Below are 27,298 nucleotides of genomic sequence, written 5' to 3' on the forward strand. Positions count from 1 at the left end.
TGACACTTCATAAATGCGACCTCATTTATCTTCCCGATGCCCTTCAGAGGCAGGGAATCCCATAAAGTCTGCCCAGGAAGAGTCTGTGGTTCTTAAGCAGCCTTCCCTCCAGCTGCTTCCTGAGCAGCAAGGAGGAGCCCATTGAGAGGTTTCACGTTTTATCTTATTCTGTAACTTCAGCTTTAAGGACTACATCCTATGTTTACTAGCACTGTGACTCATTCCACAGACATTTAGTGTTCCCTGTGCTAGGGACTGGGAGACTGACCTCAAAGCCGGTGCCCATGCCATTAAGCAGCCCAGAGAGAGCTGGAGAGCAGGGAGAAAGCTTTCTCTCCCAACTAGGGTGGGAGAGAAGGCTTCCTGGAGGAGATGTGGCTGGAACCACCTCAGGAAGGATGAGGAGGAGTTAGCAAGGGGAGGAAGAGGAAGAAGGGAGGCAGAGGAGGGCAGGTTCAGGGGAGGCTGGGGGCTGGGCAGGAAAGTGAGGCCGCATTAGGAGTCAGAGGCCATATCACAGAGGACCTTCCTCATCTGTCATGTTGAGGAGTTTGGACTTGATCCTCAAGCTGAAGGACATCTTTCAAGATTTACGTGGCAAGGCTTTTACCTACTCCTTCACTGCCTTTTCTTCCTCTCTCCCCAACACCAAAAAAAAAAAAAAAATTATATACTTATAAACACTTTTTGTCTAGTCCAGTTGCTTAAAAGGCCTGACATTCTGTAATTTTTGCTGTATAGATGAGTGAACGATTTCTCTTTGGACTGCCTTGGTATGAATGGCCAGATAGTGTGTAACTGGTAGATGATTTCACGTTCCCCAGCAGTAGGGCAGAAAAAGCCATTTAATCAAGGCAGAACAAAGAAATTCCCACTTTCCTGACAGAGGGCCTGGGCTGTGAGACTTCCTTTCCTTGCCATTCCATTTTCCAGAGAAGAGTGGGATTCTAACGCTGTGTTTCATTGTCCCAGCTTTGGGGCACTTCATGAATCAGAGATAAAATGGAATGGTTTTAACTGAAACAAGTGTAAAAAGAAAGATGGATTTTGGAGACTGTTCAGAGAAGGAACAAAGGAGTCCGGGTTGCTGGAGCTGCGCATTTCGCATGCTTGTTTAAAATTTAGATGCAGGGCTTTGGGGCGATCAGGTAATTCACAGTAAAGATCAGAGAAAATGTGCACCGTGTATAGGATGTGAAGGAGGGAAAAGGCCCATTGCTTTGACAGCAGTTTCCTTGCTTCTGCATCACAAGGCAGAGCTCTCTGCATGAGCGCTTCCCCAGCCCTTCTTCACAGACCTCCTCCCACTCTGCAGGGAGTCGTCCTGAGCTGAGTGTGAGCCAGGGCACTCTCCGCCTTTCAGGGAGGTTCTGTTTTGTATGTCAAGCACTTACTAAGCTAACTAATGAAACTCTCCCACCAAGATTTTCTGGATATTTAGGAAGTTATTCAGATTTTTTGAACCTGCTGAGAGCATAGTGTCAGATGTTTAGTCTTCTGCTGTGGTTTGTCAGTAGGCACTGGACCTAGAATCAGCCAGCTGTTCCAAGGAGTTGGGGCAGGCAGTGCATAAAGGACAATCACTTTTTAATGGTAGGGAAATTGGAAATCAGTGTGTGTGATTTCTAAGATTCCAATCCCACACCCAAAGCTGATCCCTCCAAATTACTGCACCGTCACTCAGATTCAGAAGTTCCCCCGCAACCTAAAGTAAATCTGAGTTTCTCTTGTCAGTGCTCCTTATTTTGAGTATGAATAGTGTCTGTCATGTGAGTTTTGGTCCAGTACCCTGCCTCACTTCTGGCAGAAATAAAATCTGAAGAGGTGGCTTTTATTTGAAAAAGTTTAGACAGTCTAAGAGGAAGAGTATCGCAACTTAGGACATCTAAAAAAAATTGTCCTGGCAAACCAAGGCTTTTTATATCAAAAGCCAGACTTCTTATTCATTGAGGATTCCATACTGATTTCATTTTGACAGGAGGCTCTTTAGTCTTTGGGTTGTTTTACAAATGGTATGGGGCCAGCCTCACATCCAGGCAGATGAGACTGTGACCTAGGGGGGATTTCAGGCAAACTGAGGCTGGCCCCAATACTCCTTCCCACCTAACTCTTCCAACCCATCCCTACCTAAAATCCCACCTTTACAGCTTCAGCCATAGTTTAAGGCTTTGATGATGAAGTTGTAGGATGCAGACATCCACCAACAAGGGGAAAATGGCACAGATTAAAGAGATGGAAGATGACTGGGCACTGTAGCTCATAGCTGTAATCCAGCACTTTAGGAGGCTGAGGGAGGAGGACTGCTTGAGACCAGGAGTTTGATACCAGCCTGGACAACACAGACCCATCTCTACAAATATATTTTTTAATTAGCCGTGCATGGTGGTGTGTACACGTAGTCCCAGCCAATTGGGAGGCTAAGGCAGGAGGATCATTGGAGCCCAGGAGACTGAGGCTGCAGTGAGCTATGATCACACTACTGTACTCTAGCCTGGGTGACAGAGCAAGGCCCTGTCTCAAAAAAATTTAAAAGAAAAATTAAAAATATATATGGAGGTGGCTGGGTGCAGTGGCTCACGCCTATAATCCCAACACTTTGGGAGGCTGAGGTGGGTGGATCACCTGAGGTCAGGAGTTCGAGATCAGTATGACCAACATGGTGAAACCCCGTCTACTAAAAATACAAAATTAGGCTGGGCGCGATGGCTCACGCCTGTAATCCCAGCACTTTGGGAGGCTGAGGCAGGCGGATCACCTGAGGTCAGGAGTTTGAGACCAGCCTGACCAACATGGAGAAACCCTGTCTCTACTAAAAATATAAAATTAGCTGGGCGTGGTGGTGCATGCCTGTAATTCCAGCTACTGGGGAGGCTGAGGCGGGAGAATCGCTTGAACCCGGGAGGCGGAGGTTGCGCTGAGCCGAGATTGTGCCATTGCACTCCAGCCTAGGCAACAAGAGCAAAACTGTCTCAAAAAAAAAAAAATAAGAAAGAGAAAAACAAAAACAAAAACAATTAACTCCACATTTTATATAAAAGGAAACTGAGGCCCAGAGCGAGAAAAGATATTGCCCAAGGACACTCTGCTGGTCAGGCTGCCACCTGCAGTGGGTCTGAAACTTGGTTTCCTGATGCCCAGAAAGAAGGGTGCCTTTCAGAGACAACAGGAACAATGAAGAGTTTTTAGGGAGGCCAAATCACTTTTGAAATATGAAAACTGAAATGGCTGAAAAAAGAGAGAACATTTTCAAAATGGCTTTCTGACTCTGGGTAAACAGTAACCACATTTTTTTTGCCTGTTGGAGGCCTGGTTTTTAATCACTCCACAAGCAGTTTTCATTTCTGTAGTAAAATTGCTTGTGGTTCTATTTAATTTGTTTCTGCAGGAGCCAGCTTTGGTGAAGATCTCCGAGGAGCTGGCGGGCATTTTAGCACAGCACGCACAGCCAGTCAATGAGAAACGGTTCCCGACGTGGAGGAAATTCCTCCAAACATTTCTCAGTCAAGGTAAATAAGACTGTAAAGTTTCTATTGAGGATTAGTCTACACAACTTTGGATTCTAGTTTTGGGTCAACTGGGGCCAATTTCAATACTTTGCATCTCCTGTGTTGGTTTAGAAAAGTGCTCCTATGGTTTTCTTTTTCAAATGTTGCCTAAATATTTATCTTACACCCAGCCTCTTAAGTAAATAGGAACCTAGCATGCCAAGCATGGCATGGGGAGCTCAAGATTCTGGGCCTGTTTTTACACCACAAACTTCTCCTGAGAGGTGGGCTTTGGAATCAGATTACCTGGGTCTGGATCCCATCCATGACTTTGAGCAAGGTTCTTAAACCCACCAAGGCCTGGTTTCCTCACTTATTTACCTTACAGGGTCATTGGGTGGATTCAATGAAATACAGATATGAAAGTTTCTACCACAGAACCTTACACAAAATCATCTTTAATAAGTGTTAGTTTCTCCTCCTGTTTTCTAGGAGAGCAGAAATGGTCTCGCTTCCAGTTGTGAATATAACATTTCCAAACAAGGGTTTGCTAGAGTCCAGGAACAAAGCGAGCCTCCATTCCTTTCATCCTCCTCCTCCTACTTCATCCTCATTTCCTAACAACATTGGGTGGTCCATGAATGGGGGAATGAATGGAGTGAATGATGCCTGTCTGCCGTCTCAGAGGTCCCTGTGAGGGTGCTACACAGAGGCACACCCATGCGACGGCCCTCACTCTCTAGGAGGTTACAGTGCAAGACATATTATATGCTTACCCACATGCACAAGAAGAGAGGGTTAGTATAACAGGCCACAGAAGGCATCTTCCCACTGCTATCAAGTGATAATAATAATCTCAGCAATAGTCAATAATGATAAGATAATGTCATGTCAGATGATAACAGCAGCAGCAATAGCCCAGTGATGATAATAACACAGTGATGATACAACAGTGAGCTTAGACAGTGCTTATCATGGGCCAGGCACTCTTCTAAGTATATCTACGTTAACTTATTGAAGCTTCCTAACCATCCTATGAGGTGGGCACCATTATCACCCTCATTTTATAGAGGTGGGAAGCTGAAGTACGAAAGATTAACCCCAAGTCACTCTGCTAACACATAGAAGAGCCCATGAAAAGCGACCTCTGTGTTGCTCCAGGAGTCTTGAGCAGAGCCAGTGGTTACATTTATCAGGGCATATCATAGCTCAATGTATGAGAGTGTATGAAAGGACAGATCTGTTGGTTGTTGGAATATACTGGCTGGGCAGGGTGTATTAGGCACCCTGTTAATGAATTATTTAAGCAAGGGATTGAATGGCAGCCATCTAACAAGATTGCAGAAAAGAGATTCTTTGCAGGGGACAGTTGTGCTAGACAACTTCCAATGCCCTTTCAACTCTAAAATGTTGTGATTCTATAAATTTCCACATGTACCCACTGATAGACAAGTCAAAGTAAGGAAAGTCAACCCCATGCATAAATGGAAGAAAATCAAGTGGCTACCACACACACACACACACACACACACACACACACACACAAACACACACACACACGATCAATAATAAGGTGTTTTTTCTTTTTTCTTTCTTTTTTTTTTTTTTGAGATGGAGTTTCACTCTTGTTGCCCAGACTGGGATGCAGTGGCACCATCTCGGCTCACTGCAACCTCCGCCTCCTGGGTTCAAGCGATTCTCCTACCTCAGCCTCCTGAGTAACTGAGATTACAGGTGCACGCCACCATGCCCGGCTAATTTTTGTATTTTTAGTAGAGACAGGATTTCACCATGTTGGCCAGGCTGGTCTCGAACTCCTGACCTCAGGTGATCTACCTGCCTCGGCCTCCCAAAGTGCTGGGATTACAGGCGTGAACCACTGCACTCAGCCTGATGAGGTGGGTTTTTTTGTTTTGTTTTGTTTTTGTTTTTAAGTTATGGGGGGAAGACCATGATGATCTCCAGGCCCGTCCAGGTCAGGGTGTTAGGAAATTTCCAGATCTTCAAGCATCTGCCTGCAAAAGCCTCCCTCTAAACTATTTCTTTTCACGTGAGCTTTGTAGATGAGAAAGGCTTTCCCAGCAACTATCTCATCTGAGCTGTATAACCACAAGCTAAGGCTTCACCTCCACCTCCTGTTCATCTTTATCCTGCTTTCTCAGCCATGCTTATTTATGGAGAGCAGTACAAGCTTTATTAACTTAATTTTCTTCATGAAGAGACTGAAGCTCAGAGATAGGAGGGGACTTGGGCAAAATCACACAACAAATAAGTGGTAAATGGAACACAAAGTTATATCCTTCAATTTTAGCACATTTAAAAACCTAGGTCTTGAAAGTTATGTGTTTTCAAAGCTTCTGCCTTTCTGTCAACCCAGTGCATACAGCAGGCCCTGTATCAATGGTCCCCAACTGAGCCAGGGTGTCTCCCAGGTTTCCCGACTCTAAGGTCACCATCTCCCTCCCTCCAGCTTCCACCATTGCCTGTTTCATTCCATTTATGTTTTCTCCAGTGTGCTTATGGCCACAAAATGTGCTAGGGATTTGATTTCTAAATTGTCATAGGATTATGTCAAAAGCAATACTTTTTCATTTTCATTTTTATCTTTTGAGATAGGGTCTCACTCTGTCACCCAGACTGGAGTGCAGTGGCACAATTATAGCTCAGTGAAGCCTCGACCTCCCAGGCTCAGGCAATACTCCCATCTCAGCCTTCTGAGTAGCTGGGACTACAGGCGCACACCACCATGCCCAGCTAATTTATTGTTTACAATTTACAATTTATTTTGTAGAGACACGGTCTCACTTTGTGGCAATACCTTTTTCAGAAGAGGAATTAATTGCTCTGAGTGGAAGAAAATAACAGTGAAAAGGTTATGGTCATGATGCTGAGAAGATAGTACAAATAAGCTACTTTGAAATAAAATACCCAAGTAATCTTGTAACTTATGAATGATAGTGTGTTTCCACGGAAGTACTATCTTTCAAAACATAGGTGACAGCTAAAGCCACGAAGTTAACCAAAGCACAGAGACTCACTAGGTTTTTTACTTTTGTACATTTTTGTCATTGTTGTTTTGCTGCATTTACCTTGCTAAATCCCCAGCAACTGATGTTTAGGTATAGCACACACGACTAGGCCTCGTTTGAAGAAAAGAATGTCTCAAACCAAATAGAAAAATTAGGGTTTGAATATGTACCCTCCAAACTCGATTTTCCTTTTGAAACTTGGTGTTTGTTAGGACTACCTCTGACCAGATTTATAGACACTTAAGGAAAGTGCTTTTTGGATGAAGTAACAGATGACTGCATTTGAAAACTGCTCATTTTTTTATTTGTATGCTGTTCGCTTACACCTATAGGCAGAGGTCACACTTCTCCCAGCCCCCAGCAAATCTGTAAAATACAGGCCAAGTTTCTCTTAGTGCTGTCAGGTTCTAGACGGCACCCTATCTATGGAACACTTTGTTGTTTTTACTTTTAAATTATCTAACTGTTTACAAGTAATATCTTAAATTTTTTCTCTACAAAGAGGACATATACAGTAACATTTGTAAGTTGGGCCTAAAAACAGAAGATTGGGGCTATGTAATTTTTGTGGACACCACTGAGATAGGCCACAAATTAGCCAGAAAAATGTTGTTGCGGTGCTTGAACATCAGACTTGCCTCTGTGATTTTTGGCATTCAAAGAAAAAGGTAAAATGTAATAAATTATAAAGCTCTCATTATCAGCAGAGAGAGCACATGCGTTCTTCAAACACGGCAATATCTCTTGGTTCTATATTTTTAAAAACGTTTTATAACTGACTTTATATAGAAGTCCTTTGGCTGACATGATGGTCAATGCTCTCTCTGCCCGCAAAAAGCCCAAACCCGTCAAACCTTCAAAAAGCAGTGAAATTTACGCAAAAGAGCACACTGGTCATCAAGATGCCAACTGCGGACGATGGGCAGTTAATTCCCCATGAGGGATTTGATCATAATCCTTGGGTTCACTGTTTATGAGTGGGCATAGACCCAGTGATCCTCACGGTGTCTTCAAATTATAATCAGAATCAAAACTACCATTCACTGAGCCCTACAATATACCAAGCATTGGGCTAAATACTATAGATAGATACAGTATCTCTAAGATTCACAACAATCTAAAGAGGTAGGCTTTATTATGCCCATATTACAGATAAAGAAAAATAAGTTCAGAGAATGTAAGCTACTTGCCCAAAGTCTCTCAAGACATGGCAGATGCAGAATCTGAGCCCAAGTCAAACAAAATGAATGTGTCCTTTCACCTGCTCCACGTTTTTCCCACCAGGGGGTGTGATCGAAGCATTCCCACCTGCAGACAGCATCACCAACCTGACAGTGGACATGCTGATAGAGCCCAACGGGAAAATCAGCGTGCTGTCAACAGGGGACCAGCTTCATGCCGACAGCCCCTTCATCTCCTCTGGTACCACCGTGCCTCAGACCTCAGTGGATCCCCAAGTTCTCACTTATTTGTGCCTCCAAATTGGAAAAGCCTGCAGAATGAGAGATGTGGTTGGTTACTTTTCCATAGATCTGGTGACTTTTATTGATCCAAGCACCTTGGAACAGCAGGTAAGTTGAATGGATGCCACTCGAAATGCTGAAATCTGTAATGACTCTGCACCCTACACACCAGTGCAACAGGGAATACGAAGGCTCTTCTCAAATGCACTGATTCTCTGATGAGCTCGCTCTAAATTCAACACCTGCATGGTCCAGGCAAATCCAAGTGAGACCAGGCTTTATGTCCGGAAATACAGGGCCAGGGTTGTCTCATTCAGGTACAGTTGGAGTTAAAGAGTGACTGAGGCCAGGCGCAGTGGCTTAACACCTGTAATCCCAGCACTTTGGGAGGCCAAGGTGGGCAGATCCCTTGAGCTCAGAAGTTTGAGAGCAGCATAGACAACAGTGAGAAACCCTGTCTCTACTAAAGATACAAAAATTAGCTGGGCCTGGTGGTACGCACCTGTAATTCCAGCTACTTGGGAGGCTGAGGCAGGAGAATCACTTGCACCCAGGAGGCAGAGGTTGCAATGAGCCGAGATCACGCCTGGGTGACAGAGTGACATTCCAGCCTGGGTGACAGAGTGAAACTCCATCTCAAAAAAAAAAAAAAAAAAAAAGAAAAGAGTGACTGAAGCATCCCTCACAGTTCACAGCTCTGTTGATTAGGCCCTCAATTCTGTCCATTAGTGTGATGCCTATGTATCAGGAAACTATTTCATGCCATCCAGGGAGTGGAACCTGTCTAGAGCCTGTTTTAAATAGAAAATCAACCACTAGAAAGGAGTTAAGAGTTCACATTTCTGTTCCTTTTCTTATCAGTAGTTCACCCACAACTTAGATTGTCTCATTTTTCTCTTTTTTTCTTTAAAAAACATATTGAGAGATACTTCAGAAATATAAATAATAATATAATCAATATCATGTGCCCCTGCTCAGCTTAAGAAACAAAAGTGGTGTCAATGCCACCTGTAGCCCTGTGCGCTCCTTGCCAAACACACGGCTCTCCTCCTAGAGGCCAGGAGGAAGCTCCTGTCTTATGCCTGGGGTTTTGATTCCCTTTCATACCTCTGTGCTTTCACCACACATGGATACATGCGAAAATAATGTAGAGTTTTATTTTGCATGTTTTTAAGCATTTTGTAGATCATAACATTCTATCTATTATTATTTTACTTTATGCTTTTATTTAATATTCCATTTGTGAGATTCTTCATGTGTGCATAGGTATGGTGCTGAGATATAATATTCAGGAAAAATCATCTTTAACCTTTTTCACTTTGCTTTTCCCGCCTAAAAGTATAATGTTCAAGTTCACTACTATTTCACAGGACTCGTGTTTTAAAATGACCAGTGGCTCCTCTCTTAGTGCTGCGTGTCCAGACCTCTGTCTAAAGGGCGAAATGACCTCCTGGCCTCCCTCTCTCGATATCCTCTGGTCATCCGCATTGTACATATACTTTAGTTGTTTTAGGATCATTATTCTCGGTTTTACAGTTCTCCATTTCAGTCAGATGATGGTTTCAAAGTGAGAGTTTATGTTTTTTGGCAGATTTCAGCTTGTTCAATGATCATTTTCCATTTGCCTTCCTGGGCCCTCCATTGGTTTTACATTCTGTTCTCAGGCCTGTACATTGACAGGGAAAAGGACAAACTGAAGGTCATTCAGAACTCTCCCTGTGGTGGAGGCAGGACAGAAACAACGCTCCCTGGGGAAATCTGGATGGCAGGGATGCAGGGGGAGGAGAGCCAGGGGAGGCTGCCCTCCCCAAATATTTGTCGTAAGAAAGAAAGATTGGCTGGGTGTAGTGGCTCATGCCTGTAATCCCAGCACTTTGGGAGGCCAAGGCAGGCGGATCACTTGACCCCAGGAGTTCAGGACCAGCCTGAGCAACATAATGGGACCCCATGTCTAGAAAAAATACAAAAAATTAGCCAGGTGTAGTGGCAGGTACCTGTAGTTCCAGCTATTCAGGAGGCTGAGTGGGAGGATCACGTGATCCCAAGTCACCGTAGTCTCAACCTCCCACCTCCACTGCAGTGAGCCAGGATTGCATCACTGCACTCCAGTCTGGGTGACAGAGTAAGAACCTGTCTCAAAAAAAAGAAAAAGAAAAAAAGGCTGAGCACGGCAGCTCATGCCTATAATACCAGCACTTTGGGAGACCCAGGTGGGTGGATTGCTTGAGGTCATGCCACTGCACTCTAGCCTGGGTGACAGAGCGAGATTTCATCTCAAAAAACAACAACAACAAAAAAAAAAAAAAAGAAAAAAAGAAAAGAAAAAGAAAGAAGGAGAGTGAGAAAGAGAAAGCTAAAACTGTGGTCCCTGGGACAATAGGAAGGATGGAACTATGGGGACAGTTGACTTGTGGCTTTTATTTATTTGAATTTGGTATAAGGAAACTTGCACACAGCAGTCAAAAGGATCTTCTCCAAACACGATGCTGGTCCTTCCTTGGGCTCACCACCCTTCTGGGCTTCTGGCTGACAGGTCCCACCCTTCACTTGGCTGGTTCCATGTACCTGGCTGGTTCCATGTACCTGGCCAGTCTTGTCTCACCCTAACTTGCCCTCTGTTTTGGTCTGGTCCACCCACACACCCTGTCTCATTCCCTCTTACTCATGATATTCCCTCTACCACAGGGCCTTTACGCATGCTACTCCTCCACCTTAAATGCTCTTGCCTTTTCTTTTGACCTAGTTAGCCACTTTTCCAGCCATCACATTTCAGCTCAAGCCACATTCATTGGAGCCCTTCCTGACCTTCCTGACAAAGTCAAATTCCCCTTTTTTAGGTTTTCATATCATTGTGTAGTTGTGTGTGAGCATTCCTCGTACCACTTATCTCAGTTACAACTTTAAACTTATTTACATGACTATCTGATTAATATTTTTTCTCCTCCTGTCAATTGTAAGCTCTTTTAAGCGACGTGCTGTGTTTCTTTTTGCTCCCCCACTGTATTCTCAGCACTTACTTCTGTCCTGGCACAAAGTAGGTATTCAGTAAATATTTGTTGTATGAATGAATGAACAATGGAGGTGTTCTAGCAAATGCCGGATGGTGTTGTTAAGGCTTTTGAAGAAGGAGCTCAGACATTCATTGGATGAATGGGATAGATAGATACTAGATTATCTGATTGTATCATACTATGAATTCTCCTTGTCCCTTCCCATAAATACTTCAGTATATAACCATTTGTGTTACAGTTATCAACAGAATATTGGAAGTTCTCAGTGGCCACACCGAAGGGTGTTTCTACATTAGCAAGAGAAGTATGTTTGTTCTCTGTATATAATAAATTATTTACAAATCACTGGCATATTTTCTAGCCATTTTGCAAGTGGTATCACTTCAGAAAACACCTTAATTTTTTTTCTAATTGACATGCCTTGTGATGCCATTGAAGCAACTGGCAGGCATATTATCAACCCCCATTTTTTGTCAGTCTAACAGGTTAAAAAAAATTTGTTTTATTCAGAATTTATTTGATTATTAGTGAAGATCCACACGTCTTCATATGTTTGTTTGCCCATTTATGTATTTTTCTTAATGGCCTAATCATGTCTTTTGCCCCATTTAAATTGGACTATAATACAAATGTTGATTTATTGGAGCTCTTTGTATATTGGAAACTCATTCTTTGACTATTATGCATCTTGTAAATACCTTCTCTCAGATTGTCATTTGTGGCTTACCTGTCTCTCTTTTTATTTTTGGCCATGTTTCTCCACCATAAAAATTACTATTTCTGGCCAGGCTCAGTGACTCACGCCTGTAATCCCAGCACTTTGGGTGGCCGAGGTGGGTGGATCATGAGGTCAGGAGTTCGAGACCAGCCTGGCCAATATGGTGAAACCCCATCTCTACTAAAAATACAAAAATTAGCTGGGCATGGTGGCACGTGCCTGTAGTCCCAGCTGCCCGGGAGGCTGAGGCAGGAGAATTGCTTGAACCCCGGAGATGGAGGTTGCAGTGAGCCAAGATCACACCACTGCAGTCCAACCTGCGTGACAGAGCAAGACTCTGTCTCCAAAAAAAAAAAAAAAATTACTATTTCCTCCCTTGTAATTGATTAGTAATATTTTGTAGAAATGTTCCAAGAGTACCACAATAGTGTATTGCTTATCAAATTCCACCTAGAAAGCTTAGCATCCATTGGCAACTTTTTCCACTACCACTATGATAATGGTAATTTTGTATTTCTGTGGAAAATTTTCTGGTACAGTTTTGTGTAAAAATTTCTGGCAATTGCTGGGCGCAGTGGCTCACGCCTATAATCCTAGCACTTTGGGAGGCCGAGGTGGGTAGATCACAAGGTCAGGAGTTTGAGACCAGCCTGACCAACATGGTGAAACCCTGTCTCTACTAAAAATACAAAAATTAGTCGGGCGTGGTGGCACGCGCCTGTAATCCCAGCTACTTAGAAGGCTAAGGCAGGATAATCTCTTGAACCTGGGAGGCGGAGGTTGCAGTGAGCTAAGATTGTGCCACTGAACTCCAGCCTGGATGATAGAGCAAGACTTCGTCTCAAAGAAAGAAGGAAGGAAGGAAGGAAGGAAGGAAGGAAGGAAGGAAGGAAGGAAGGAGGAAGGAAGGAAGGAAGGAAGGAAGGAGGAAGGAAGGAAGGAAGGAAGGAAGGAAGGAAGGAAGGAAGGAAGGAAGAAGGAAGGAAGGAAGGAAGGAAGGAAGGAAGGAAGGAAGGAAGGAAGGAAGGAAGGAAGGAAGGAAATTTCTGGCAATCTACTGCAAGAGACAATATTCCTTCTCCACCTCTCATTTTTGCCTGTAGGTCTGTATGTATACATGTCAGTATGAACTCATGGGTTTCTATTTTATTTAATGGGTTGTATTTTGATACTTTCATTGTTTTGATGCTCAGTTGTTCCAGATTTGGCCAGTGGGAGACCCTTCAGGGTGTGTCTTGTGTCCTTTTGACATGTCCTCATCATTCTTTGAGCATGTCTTCTTTTCTGACACAATAAGATGTTCCAGGTTCATTTTCTGTTTTCCTTGCCCTGGACCTAGGATCGACTCTAGAAGCCCTGTAAGATCTGGGCTCTTAGTGCTGTCATTGCTACTGGAGTGTCACTCCTTCTGACACCTCTCAGTGGACAGAGCTAGCGAGTACATGTATTACGTATATACAATACATACACACAATTATACACACATATACACATATAAGCACACATGTGTACCTATACATACATATATGCATCTATAACTATTTCTATATCAGTGTTTATATTATAAAACCATGAGTTCCTGCCAGCATCTCCAATTTCAATCCAGCACCTCAAGGTTCTTTCTATAATTCTTTTCCACACGTAAAAGTAAATATCTTGATGGATATCCTGCTTATTCTGATTTGGGGTACAATTACAATGTATCTACATTGTATACATGTATCAAAATAACACATGTATGGCCAAAATATATATAATTATTACATATCAATTAAAAAATGCCAAAAAAACCCTCATACCCATTATTTAAACTTACAAATTAAAAAAATAAAAATAAAAATAAAAGCTAAATAGAACTTGGAACATAGTAACTGTGTATATTTACAAAATAAAATCCCAGGCCTGATGTGGTGGCTCATGCCTGTAATCTCAGCACTTTGGGAGGCTGAGGCAGGAGAATTGCTTGAGCTCAGGAGTTCAGTACCAGCCTGGGCAACATAGTAAGGCCCAGTCTCTACCAAACAATTTTAAAAATAAACAAAATTAGCCAGTCATAATGACACACATCTGTGATCCCAGCTATTTGAGAGGCTGAGGTGGGAGGATTGCTTGGGCCTGGGGGGTCAATGCTGCAGTGAGCTGTGATTGCACCACTGCACTCCAACCTGGGTGACAGAGACCCAGTATCCAAAAAAAAAAAGAAGAAGAAGAAAATCCCAGAAACAGGAGGATCAAGATAGTTTAGAGCAGGGGTTGGTAAACTATGGCCTATAGGCTAAATCTGACCCAGCATTCATTTTATGTAAATAAAGTTTTATTGGAACACCAAAAAATAAATAACTTCTCCAATAATGAGAAACTTGAGTCTTTATCCCTCAATATACTTATTTGCTCAACCAGTTTACTTATTTGTTTAATGTAACTAATCTCCCAACCACTCCTGCCATCTTCTTTACCTACTCTATCCGTGCCCTAACCCTCCATGCCCCATGTACTTGGATCCCAATCCTGTCGTTTGTGTTTTATTTCTAATGCTCTTCATCATACTAAAGTTTCATATAGTCAAATCCAGCTCTTTTCCTTTTTTATTTTCCTTTTTTTGTAGAGACAGGGTCTCGCTATATTGCCCAGGCTGGTTTTGAACTCCTGGCCTTGAGCCATCCTCCTGCCTTGGCTTGTATTACAGGTGTGAGCCACTGTGCCTGGCCTCCAGCTCTTCTAAATTGCTATATCACCTTGAACTTATCACTTTACCTCATTTTCAGTTTTCTCAGCTATAAAATGAGGAGGTTAGCTTATTTTGCATCTGAGGTAACCTACAGTTCAAAACATTATTTCAATAACATTTTATTTTATTTTTTTAATTTAATTTTTTTTTTTTTTTTTTTTTTTTTGAGACGGAGTCTCACTCTGTCGCCCAGGCTGGAGTGCAGTGGCATGATCTTGGCTCACTACAAGCTCCGCCTCCCGGGTTCACGCCATTCTCCTGCCTCAGCCTCCCGAGTAGTTGGGACTACAGGCGCCCGCCACCACGCCCAGCTAATTTTTTTGCATTTTTAGTAGAGATGGGGTTTCACCATGTTAGCCAGGACAGTCTTGATCTCCTGACCTCGTGATCCGTCTGCCTCAGCCTCCCAAAGTGCTGGGATTACAGGCGTGAGCCACCGCGCCTGACCTATTTCAATAACATTTTAAAGCACTTATTTTCTGTATCAGCAAATTCAGATGTTAATAATAATCATCTACTTTTTAAAAATTATCGCCAGGAAATAATCATAAAGATTTAAATACACATATATTAATCACATCATTATTAAGAATAGCAAAATATTTCAAATAGCCTAAATTCCAACAATAGAATTTTTTTTTTTTTTTGGAAGCAGAATCTCACTCTGTTGCCCAGGCTGGATGATCTTGCCCCTCTGCAACCTTTGCCTCCCAGGCTCAAGTGATTCTCGTGCCTCAGCCTCCTGAGTAGCTGGGATTACAGGCACACACCACACCTGGCTAATTTTTGTACTTTTAGTAGAGACAGGGTTTAGCCATGTTGGCCAGGCTGGTCTCGAACTCCTGGCCTCAAGTGATCTGCTTGTCTTGACCTCCCAAAGTGCGGGGATTACAGGCGTGAGCCACTGCACCTGATCTCCAACTAGAGTATTTAGAGCAAATTATGATAGACCAATGAAACTGCATACTGTGAAGACATTAAAACTAATGTTTTAAAAGAATATTTAACAGGAAACTTTATAGAATAGATAAAGGTAAAAAGCAGATCACAAGCAATATATGCAATATGATAATTTTATATTAAAAAAACACAAATGCAGAGTTAAAAGAACCTAAAGATACATGCTAAGATGTTACAAGTCATTATTTCTGGACAGCAAGATTGAAGGTGGCAGAGTAATGGTATCCACACCCTAATTCCCCAAATCTGTGAACATTATGTTGCATGGCAAAAGAACTTTGCATATGTGATTAAGTTAAGGATCTTGAGTTGGGAAGAGTATCTTGCATTATCCAGGTGGCCCCAATATAATCACCAGGGTCCTTTTAAAAGAGAGGCAGGCCAGGCGTGGTGGCTCACACCTGTAATCCTAACACTTTGGGAGGCCAAGGCGGGTGGATCACGAGGTCAGGAGTTCGAGACCAGCCTGACCAACATGGTGAAACCCCATCTCTACTAAAAACACAAATATTAGCCGAGCATAATGGTGCGTGCCTGTAATCCCAGCTACTCGGGAGGCTGAGGCAGGAGAATCGCTTGAACCCAGGTGGTGGAGGTTGCAGTGAACTGAGACCGTGACACTGCACTCCAGCCTGGTGACAGAGCGAGACTCCATCTCAAAAGAGAGAGAGAGAGAGAGAGAGAGAGAGAGAGAGAGCCAGGGGGATCATAGAAAGAGAAAGATTTGAAGATGCTGTGCTGCTGGCCTTGAAAACAGAGGAAGGGACCATGAGCCAATGAAGGCACACAGCCTCTAGAAGCCAGAAAAGGCAAGGAAACAAATTCTCCTCTAAAGTCTTCAGGAGGAACAAAGCCCTGCCCACATCTTGATTTTTAGCCCAGTAAGACTTCTGACCCACAGAACTGTAAAATAATAAATCTGTGTTGTTTTAAGCCATTGTTTTAAGCCAGTGCCTCAAGGACAGCAATTTGTTGCAGCAGCAACAGGATACTAATATAGAGGGTGGTTGCTATTTTGTTCTTTGTGTTTTCTGCAAAAGTAAACATATAGTGCAGGCTCAGTGGCTCATGTGTGTAAATCCAGCACTTTGGGAGGCTGAGATGGGAGGATCACTTGAGTTTAGGAGTTTGAGATCAGCATAGGCAACATAGCAAAACCCCTGTCTCTACAAAAAAAAATTTTAAATTAGCTCAGCATGATGGTGTGCACCTATAGTCCCAGCTACTCAGGAGGCTGAGGTAGGAGTATCATTTGAGCCTGGGAGATTGAGGCTGCAGTGAGCCATGATCATGCAACTGCACTCCAGCTTGAGCAACAGAACGAGACCCTGTCTCAAAAAAATAAAAAGTAAATGTATTATATTTCTGATCAGAAAAAAATGCATGAAAAACAATAATAAAAATTTGTATAGAATGTTATTGTTTGCAAAGCACTTTCACATACATGATCTTACATACACACAGCTCTTACAGTAGACACGGGAAGCAGAAAACTGAGGTGACTGCATCCATTTCAAATTCATGCCCACTGGCCCCAGCTGGGCCCCATAATTTACCATACTGACATGGGAGGGGCTAAGGGGACTGGGGGCCAAGGCAAAATAGGTAAAATGACAGCAATGCCTCAAGGACAGTCCCACGATTGTGAATCAATTCCAGATAAGAAAGCAGAGAATCCTTTCTAGATAGACTTAAGGAGATGAGAATCAGGTTCTAGCAGAATAGAAGAACAGTTTTGGAAATGTAGGACTTAAATATTGGAAGCATCAAGTAGAACACGAGGTCATTTTGTAATCAAGGGAGAAGGGGCCGGTTCCTGGGAAATGGAGATGGTGGAGCATGGTCTAAGACTACTCCTGCTGGTGGATTTAGGTCCAGGGTTTTGGTACCCTAGAAATGGGGAAATTCCAGGCCTTCAGAGATGGCTTACAGAGTACATAGCACTTCAGAATACACAGAGCTACAAGGCAACCATGTTGGAGATCCGGCCTTCTCACATAAGGATGATATTATGTAAAGGGATCCAAGCAGTAGACAAATAGCAGCAAAAGCTATTTCCAAATCCTGATGGGTCCTGGAACCAGGGCCAATGATAAATAGTATCTAGTAGTAAGGGAGGAGACCACCCCCTCATATTGTCTTATGCCCAATTTCTGCCTCCAAAGAAAGAAAAAGTCAAAACTAAAAGGCAGAAATGAAATCCACAAGCAGATAGCCCGGCGCCACACCCTGGGCCTGGTAGTTAAAGATCGACCCCTCACCTAATCGGTTATGTTATCTATAGATTACAGACCTTGTATAGAAAAGCACTGTGAAAATCCCTATCCTGTTTGTTCTGACCTAATTACCGGTGCATGCAGCCTCCAGTCAAGTACCCCCTGCTTGCTCAATCCATCACGACCCTCTCACACACCCTTAGAGTTGTGAGCCCTTAAAAGGAACAGAAATTGCTCACTTGGGGAGCTTGGCTCTTGAGACAGGAGTCTTGCCAATGCCCCCGGCCGAATAAACCCCTTCCTTCTTTAACTTGGTGTCTGAGGATTTTGTCTGTGGCTCGTCCTGCTACAGTAGGTTCTAGGAGGAACATGAAGTACCTACTAAAGGCTTTAAGCTGAGGAGGATGACATGTTCATTGAACAAACACCTTCGGAGGACCTACTCTGGCTTCCTGTTAGGTGCTATGGAACTAAACAAGACATCTTCCGTATCATGACAAAGCTTATTTCATATCCATCATCCCATTTTATTTGCTATACATGCACACAATTGTTTTATACTTGTATTGATTCATAGGTACAAATATTGTCTCCATGAGATTTTTTTAATCCTTTAGAAAATGTACTAGGCCTTTAATTTTTTTTACCTCTTCATGATGTCTAACACAGTGATGGTCATATTTGGCCAGCTACCTGATTGTTATTTGTTGATTTATGGACTTTTGGAACTTCTAGGTGATCCAGATCTTTTGCAGTTAATTACTCACTTTGGGGAAACTCTAAACAAAACAAGTGTTTATGGAGCATCTATTATGTATAAGCCCTTATGCTAGGTGCTAGAGAAGCTACAAAGATGCAAAAGACATGGAAGTGCCTGCCCTTAGGGAGTTCACATTCTAGTTGGGAAGATAGGCTTGAAAAATGAGTAGCAAGGAAAGGCTTAAGTGATAACTACCTAGAACAATAGAAGAGACATCACAAAGGTAATGTCAGTTTAACGGCCAAATGATTTTTCTGCATGCATTCAGACAAGAGAAAGATCCCTTCTGTTGGGAGCAATCAAGAAAGGTTTTACAGAGAAGGTGGGATTTGAGCTGAAAGATAATTAGGATAGGAGAAGGGTAAGAAAGAGTGTATTCCAAGTGAGAAACAGGCTCACTTGGTGGGAAAGAGTGGTGGGAAAAAGCACAGAATACATATGGATAAAAATAATGATCTAAGTCTTACAAATTTCATGTTGGATTCACCTCATATAAATATACATTTATATAGCAATTCTCCCATTCCTGTTCCTCGTATAAAAGTCTCTAAACAAATAGATTGGCAAAGATGCGCTATATGAAAATTCCCAAATTAAAAAATTCTTTCAAAACAAGATCATGTCCTGCATTTGCAGGGACATGGACATAGCTGGAGGTCATTATCCTTAGTAAACTAACGCAGGAACAGACAACCAAATACCACATGTTCCCACTTATAAGTGGGAGCTAAATGATGAGAATATAGGGACACATAGAGGGGAACACCACGCACTGAGGCCTATCAAAGGGTGGAGGCTGGGAGGAGGGAGAGGATCAGGAAAAATACTGGGGTACTAGGCTTAATACCTGGGTGATGCAATAATCTGTACAATAAACCCTCATGACACAAGTTTACGTATGTAACAAACATGCACATGTACCCTGAACTTAAAAGTTAAAAAAAAAAACACACATATTGTTCTTTATATTTCACAGGAAATTGAATATATATAAGGTTCACTAATTATCATAGAATTGAGATGAACATTTTCTACCAATATCAATAGATTTTAGATTGTAGCCTCTTGTTTCTTGAGGAGAATGGTGATCTGGCTTTTACCAAATAAAAGCTTCAGGTGATGGAAAAAGGAAAAAAAGTTCTTTTAGCCTGGGCAACATATCAAGACCCATCTCTAAAATTAAAAATAAAAAATTAGCTGAGCATGGTGGCACACATCTGTTATCCTACCTACATGGGGGGGTTGAGGCAGGAGGATCACTTAAGCCCAGGAGTTGGAGGCTGCAATGAGCTAGGATCACACCACTGCACTCCAGCCTGGATGACAGAGCAAGACCTTGTCTCAAAAATAAATTAATTCTTATTTTAGATAACTGTGAACTTTGAAACAATAATCTTTATTATGAGCATTGAAAGGTATTACTTTTTTTAAAAAGGAAATGAAAGAAAATCCAATCTTTAAGAAGAATTGGTATGAAAAACAGCTACTGGAGAGTAGTAATGGCCCTTCCAAAACGTAAGTTTAGCTACAGAAAGGAAACAAGACTTGTCACAAAGTACCAATTGTGAGGAAAGACGAAAATGGAGGCCCTGATATATACCAGAGTATATTCCCATAAACTCTGAAAACGATTTCGAAGAGTTTCTAAATACAGAATATCAGCCTAGAATTAAAAAAAAAAAAATCTGAAAATATTTTCATTGCAATGGCAATGGGTTTTGGCCCCAGTCTTTCCACTAACTAGTGTGATACTGTAGACAATTCACTTGACCTCTGGGAGCCTTGTTTTTTTGTTATCAACTGGTAAATTCCTGCCCTCCTCCTCCTAGTATGTTCTGATCGGCTGAGCAGATATAAGGTGCTGTTCTTATTAAATCAAATGGCATAACCACATGTAAAACTGTCACAGGGGCCCTCAGCAGGTTCTCAAACTGTGAGTCAAATCAGAATTGAATTAGCATTATTTTTAAAAGTCACTGAGCATTATCATCATCTCAAAGTGATATATAAGCATCAAAAATGAATACATTTATTTCAGAGAATGGAAAAACCAAAGTCTACAGAAATATCATAATTCCTTCTTGTTCACTGCTATATACCCAGCACCTAGCACCCTGTCTAGCATATAAGAGATGTTCAATAAATATTTATTAAATGAATGAATGAGTACTTCTCTGAGTCCCCCTCTAGTACTCTCATTTGCAAGATCTCCCTATCTCTGTTTTCAGGATATACAAGGTATTCACCGAGGGAGCTCAGTGAGATTTACTTTTCCTCTTTAGGGAAGGTATTTTATTTATATGGAAGAAGGCTAACAGAGTATATCTAAATTAAAATTTTATAGGCCTTTGGTATAAACAGAAGTACCTATTATTCAGTGTTTTAAAGTGCTATAGTGGGCAGATTGTTAATCACAAGTTAATATCTAGTGAAGGGAATATACATCCCAAAGGACTTTGAAGCATTAAAGTAAAAGACCTTCTCCCTTTAAAAGGTCTGCATCTTTGTGTCAATGAAAGAGACCTATAATATGGAAGTAATAGTAATGATGATGGCAATGTTGATGACTTCTACAATAAGCACATGGGCAATGATGACAAATTTTTCCAGTGAAAATTACAATTCTGTTTCTTAACACTGATAGTGCAGATAAACTAGTGGCCAACTTTGCTATGCATATATTACCATTTGTGATTGTCCGTAAATGTTTGGTTAACGCCTCTTACACTGTAAACCTTGATATTGAGAAATATTGAACCCAAGCCTAAACATCAGCTCTTGGGTAGAATTTTGGTTGATCTACATATAACGGACCTAGTTCCTCTGTTTACATCAGCTGTGCCCCCAAGCCTTCTTCAAAAGATGCCCATTCTCATCATGGAGCTCTTTGCTTCCTTTCAAATGAAACCAAGACACCTCTCTGGACTCAGGGATCTTTTAACTTGAATCACAAGAAACATGGCCAGGGTGAGGAAAATCTGGACACTCACACTGCACCCTGCTGTCTCCAGCAGGTACTTACATTTCTGCAGGACTCAGGAGGGCAGGAGGTAGGAAAAAAGGAAAAGGCTCCCTACTATTGCCAAGAAAGACCTTAAGATTCTTCACCGACGAGCATTTATAGCTTGCTCCAGCATCCCAAAACATAGCTGAAAGTTGTTCCTACTTCCAGCTACCACCTGTGGTCAAGACTTTTTATGTGATAAATTTTCTCTTACAAAATTGTCCTTCTCTAATCCCAGCTTTATTGAGGTATAACTAACCCAAAAAAGTACTTTTATTTAAGGTGTACAACATGATATTTCAATATACATATACCTTGTGAAATGATTACCACAATCAACCTTATTAACATATCCATCATCTCACTTGGATACGTGTGTGTGTGTGTGGTCAGAACTTAAGATCTACTCTCTTAGCAAATTTCAGGTACATAACATGTAGTTATTAACTATAGTCACCATGCTATATGTTAGGTCTCCAGAATTCATTCATCTTATAACTGAAGATTTGTACCCTTTAACCAGCATCCTCCCATTTCCCCCAACTTCCAACTCCTGACAATCACTTATCTACTTTCCATTGCTATAAATTTGACTTTTTGGATTCCACATGTAAGTGAGATCATGCAGTATTTGTCTTTCTGTGTCTGGCTTATTTCACTTAGCATACTATCCTCCAGGTTCATCCATATTGTCATGAATGACAGAATTTCCTTCTTTTTTTAAGGCTAAATAATATTCCAATGTGTATATACATGTATACATATATACACACACCACAATTGCTTCATCCTTTCACCTGTCATCAGCTGACAGTTAGGTTGTTTCCAAGTCTTGGCTATTATGACTAATGCTGCAATGCACACGGTGGTGCAGATATCTCTTCAAGATTTTATTTTCTTTGGCTATGCACTCAGAAGTGGGATTGATGGATCATATGGTAGTTCTGTATTTGTAAGTTTTTGAGGAACCTCCATACAGTTTTCCACAGTGGCTGTACTAATTTACACTCCCACTATAAAGTGGGAGTGTATAAGGGTTCCCTTTCTCCACATTCTCACCAACACTTATCTTTTGTCTTTTTTTTTTTTTTTTTTTTTTTTTTTTGAGACAGAGTCTCGCTCTGTTGCCCTGGTTGGAGTGCAGTGGTGCGACCTCGGCTCACTGCAACCTCCGCCTCCAGGGTTCAGTGATTCTCCTGCCTCTGCCTCCTGAGTAGCTGGGACTACAGGCGCCCACCACCATGCCCGGCTAATTTTTGTATTTGTAGTAGAGATGGGTTTTCACCATGTTAGCCAGGCTGGTCTCGAACTGTCCTCGTGATCCGCCCGTCTTGGCCTCCCAAAGTGCTGGGATTACAGGCTTGAGCCACCGCGCCCAGCCTTCTTTTGTCTTTTTGATAATAGCCATCTGAAGAGGTGTGAAGTGATATCTCACTGTGGGTTTGATTTGCATTTCCCTGATAATCAGTGATGCTGAGCACCTTTCATATACCTGTTGGCCATTTGTATGTCTTTTTAAAAAAGTCTATTCAGGTGGGGTGTGTAATGCCTGTAATCCCAGCACCTCAGGAGGCCGAGGTGGGCAGATCACTTGAGGCCAGGAGTTTGAGACCAGCCTGGCCAACACAGTGAAATGCTGTCTCTATTAAAAATAGAAAAAAATTGTCAGGTGTGGTGGTGCAAGCCTGTAATCCCAGTTACAGGGGAGGCTAAGGCACGAGAATTGCTTGAACTAGGGAGGCAGAGGTTGCAGTGAACCAAGACTGTGCCACTGCACTCTAGCCTTAGTGAGACTGTCTCAAAAAAATAAAAGTTGGCTGGGCGTGGTGGCTCACGCCTGTAATCCCAGCACTTTGGGAGGCTGAGATGGGTGGATCACTTGAGATCAGGAGTTCGGGATCAGCCTGGCCAACATCATGAAACCCGTCTCTACTAAAAATACAAAAATTAGCCAGGCATGGTGGTGCACACCTGTAATCCCAGCTACTTGGAGGCTGAGGCACAAGAATCTCTTGAACCCAGGAAGCAGAGGTTGCAGTGAACCAAGATGGCATCACTGCACTCCAACCTGGGTGACAGAGCAAGACCTGTCTAAAAAAAAAAAAAATCTACTCAGATCCTTTGCCCATTTTTTAATCAAGTTATTTGGGGGTCTTTGCTATTGAGTTGTAAGAGTTCTGCAAAATTATCCTTAATATTCATTTTAACTTAATTTTACCTGTAATGTAAATGTTGGGGTGGAAAAGTACATTTGCTTTAGGCCTTACCTATTTCTTAAGACAATCCTGAATCACCCCCTCCCGGCACATGGCACCACTGTTTGCTTCTTTCATTGATCATGTCCACAAGACTCTCCAGAACACACAAGCTTGGTGGCTTCATATTCAATAAATGCATTATTGAGACTCGCTGAAGGAAGCAGACTGCTCCTGCAGGACCCAGGAGACACCCCAAATACTGTGAGTGCCCCAGTTGCAGAAGTAGGAAAGGGAGATCCCCCCTCTCTCAAACACACACCCCCACACTGGAGAAGCTGAAGGTCTATTTGCTGGGAAGTTTCTCACTTTACCTGGAGCTGAGTCAATTTAGAGAGCCAAGGGAAATATGGGGGTAGAGGAAGAAGCAGAAAGGCCCTAGGAGCTCACTGCATCCCCTAGCAGCCCATTTCTGCCTGGCATCACAGGGATCCATCAGTAGGGCAGCCAGAGGAGCAGGGGGTAAATCTCCACAGGGAGAAGGAATTCTCTAGCCGAAGTTTATAACAACTTGAATGGGGTGAGAAGCCTCCTGGCGAGAACTCAGGGGAGGGCACAAATCCGGTGTGTAGACTCCATAGGCAGGGGAAGAACCAAGCCCTTTTCTTTCTAGCCTGGGACAAGTTTTCAAGCCCGTCTTGCCCTCTGCCTGGAAACAGACTCGGGGCTGTTGTGGAGAGGCATGGTGGGAGTGAGACCAGCCCTTTGGTTTACATGGGAACTGGGTGAGGCCTGTGACTGCTGGCTTTTCCCCCAACTTCCCTGACAACCTGCATGACTCAGCAGAGACAGCCATAATCCTCCTAGGTACACAACTCCAGTGACCTGGGAACCTCACCCTCATCCCCTACAACAGCCGCAGCAAGACCTGCCCAAGGAGAGTCTGAGCTCAGACACACGTAGCCCCACCCCCACCTGATGGTCCTTCCCTATCCATCCTGGTAGCAGAAGTCAAAGGGCATATAATCTTGGGAGTTCTAGGGTCCCACCCACCACCGTCCCTCTCCACACTACTATAGCTGATGCTTTCTGGAAAGCGCCACCTCCTGGCAGGCGGCCAACCAGCACAAAAATAGAGCATTAAACTACCAAAGCTAAGAACCCTTATGGAATCCATTGCATCCCTCGCCACTTCCACTGGAACAGGCACTGGTATCCACTGCTGAGAAACCCACAGATGGTTCACATCACAGGACTCCATGCAGACAACCCCCATTACCAATCCAGAGCCAGGCAGACTTGGTGGATGGCTAGACCCAGAAGAGACAACAATCACTGCATTTCAGCTCACAGGAAGTCACATTCGTAGGAAAAGGGGGAAAGTACTACATCAAGGGAACATTCGGGACAAAAGAATCTGAACAACAGCCTGCAGCCCTAGACCTTACCTCTGACAGATCCTACCCAAATGAGAAAGAACCAGAAAACCAACCCTGGTAATATGACAAAACAAGGCTCTTCAACGCCCCCCAAAAAATCACACTAGTTCACCAGCAATGGATCCAAACCAAGAAATCCCTGATTTACATGAAAAAGAATTCAGGAGGTTAGTTATTAAGCTAATCAGTGAGGAGGGACCAGAGAGAATCAAAGCCCAATGCAAGGAAATCCAAAAAATGATACAAGAAGTGAAGGGAGAAATATGCAAGGACATAGATGGCTTAAAGAAAGAAAATCAAAAATTCAGGAAACATTGGACACACTTTTAGAAATGCAAAATGCTCTGGAAAGTCTCAGCAATAGAATTGAACAAGTAGAAGAAAGAAATTCAGAGCTTGAAGACAAGGTCTTTGAATTAACCCAATCCAACAAAGACAAAGAAAAAAGAAAAAGAAAATATGAACAAAGCCTCCAAAAAGTCTGGGATTATGTTAAATGACCAAACCTGAGAATAATCAGTGTTCCTGAGGAAGAAGAGAATTCTAAAAGCTTGGAAAACATATTTGGAGAATAATTGAGGAAAATTTCCCCGGCCTTGTGAGAGACCTAGACATTCAAATACAAGAAGCAGAAAGAACACCTGGAAAATTTATTGCAAAAAGATCTTTACCCAGGCACATTGTCATCAGGTTAGCCAAAGTTAAGACAAAGGAAAGAATCCTAAGAGCTGTGAGAGAGAAGCACCAGGTAACCTATAAAGGAAAACCTATCAGGCTAACAGCAGATTTCTCAGCAGAAACCCTACAAGCTAGAAGGGATTGGGGACCTATCTTCAGCCTCCTCAAACAAAACAATTATCAGCCAAGAATTTTGTATCCAGTGAAACTAAGCATCATATGTGAAGGAAAGATATAGTCGTTTTCAGACAAACAAATGTTGAGAGAATTCGCCATTACCAAGCCACCATTACAAGAACTACTAAAAGGAGCTCTAAATCTTGAATCAAATCCTAGAAACACATCAAAACAAAACAGAACCTCTTTAAAGCATAAATCACACAGGACCTATAAAACAAAAACACAAATTAAAAAGCAAAAACAAAATCAAAGTACACAGATAACAAAGAGCAGGATGAATGCAACTGTACCTCATATTTCAATACTAACATTGAATGTAAATGGCTTAAATGCTCCACTTAAGAGATACAGAACTGCAGAATGGATAAGAACTCACCAACCAACTATCTACTCCTTCAGGAGACACCTAACACATAAAGACTCACATAAACTTAAAGTAAAGGGGTGAAAAAAGGCATTTCATGCAACTGGACACCAAAAGTGAGCAGGGGTAGCTATTCTTATATCAGACAAAACAAACTTTAAAGCAACAGCAGTTAAGAGACAAAGAGGAGCATTATATAATGGTAAAGGACCTTGTCCAACAGGAAAATATCACAATCGTAACACTAGAGCTCCCAAATTTCTAAAACAATTACTAATAGACCAAAGAAATGAGATAGACAGCAAAGCAGTAAGAGTGGGGGACTTCAATACTCCACTGACACCACTAGACAGGTCATCAAGACAGAAAGTCAACAAGGAAATAATGGATTTAAACTATATCTTGAAACAAATGAACATAACAGATACATACAGAACACTTCATCCAACAACCACAGAATACACATTCTATTCAACAGCGCATGGAACTTTCTCCAAGATAGACCATATGATAGGCCATAAAACGAGCCTCAATCAATTTAAGAAAATTGAAATTATATCAAGCACTCTCTCAGACCACAGTGGAATAAAACTGGAAATCAACTCCAAAAGGAACCTGCAAAACTATGCAAATACATGGAAATTAAATAACCTGCTCCTGATGAATGAGCACTGGGTCAAAACGAAATCAAGATGGAAATTAAACAATTATTTGAACTGAATGACAATAATGACACAACCTATCAAAACCTCTGGGATACAGCAAAGGCGGTGCTAAGAGGAAAGTTCATAGCCCTAAATGCCCACCTCAACGAGACTGAAAGAGCACAAACTGACATTCTAAGGTCACACCTCAAGGAACTAGAGAAACAAGAAAGGAAATTACCCAGCAGAAGAAAGGAAATTACCAAGATCAGAGCAGAACTAAATTGAATTGAAACAAACAATTACAGGCTCACGCCTGTAATCCCAGCACTTTGGAAGGCCGAGGCGGGCAGATCACCTGAGATCAGGAGTTTGAGACCAGCCTGACCAACATGGAGAAACACTGTCTTTACTAAAAATACAA

General features: G+C 42.2%; 1 protein-coding gene across 1 annotated transcript in view; it reads left to right on the forward strand.

Moving 5' to 3' along the window:
* IQCH (IQ motif containing H) overlaps positions 1-27,298 on the forward strand; it is a 256,827-nt gene that overhangs the window by 172,716 nt on the left and 56,813 nt on the right. The window contains exons 15-16 of the mRNA XM_065547585.2: positions 3,386-3,506; positions 7,799-8,085. Coding sequence (XP_065403657.1) covers positions 3,386-3,506; positions 7,799-8,085 — 408 coding nt within the window. The remainder of the gene's footprint in view (positions 1-3,385; positions 3,507-7,798; positions 8,086-27,298) is intronic.

The sequence above is a fragment of the Macaca fascicularis genome, chromosome 7 (genome assembly GCF_037993035.2).
Source record: "Macaca fascicularis isolate 582-1 chromosome 7, T2T-MFA8v1.1".
Taxonomy (NCBI): domain Eukaryota; kingdom Metazoa; phylum Chordata; class Mammalia; order Primates; family Cercopithecidae; genus Macaca; species Macaca fascicularis.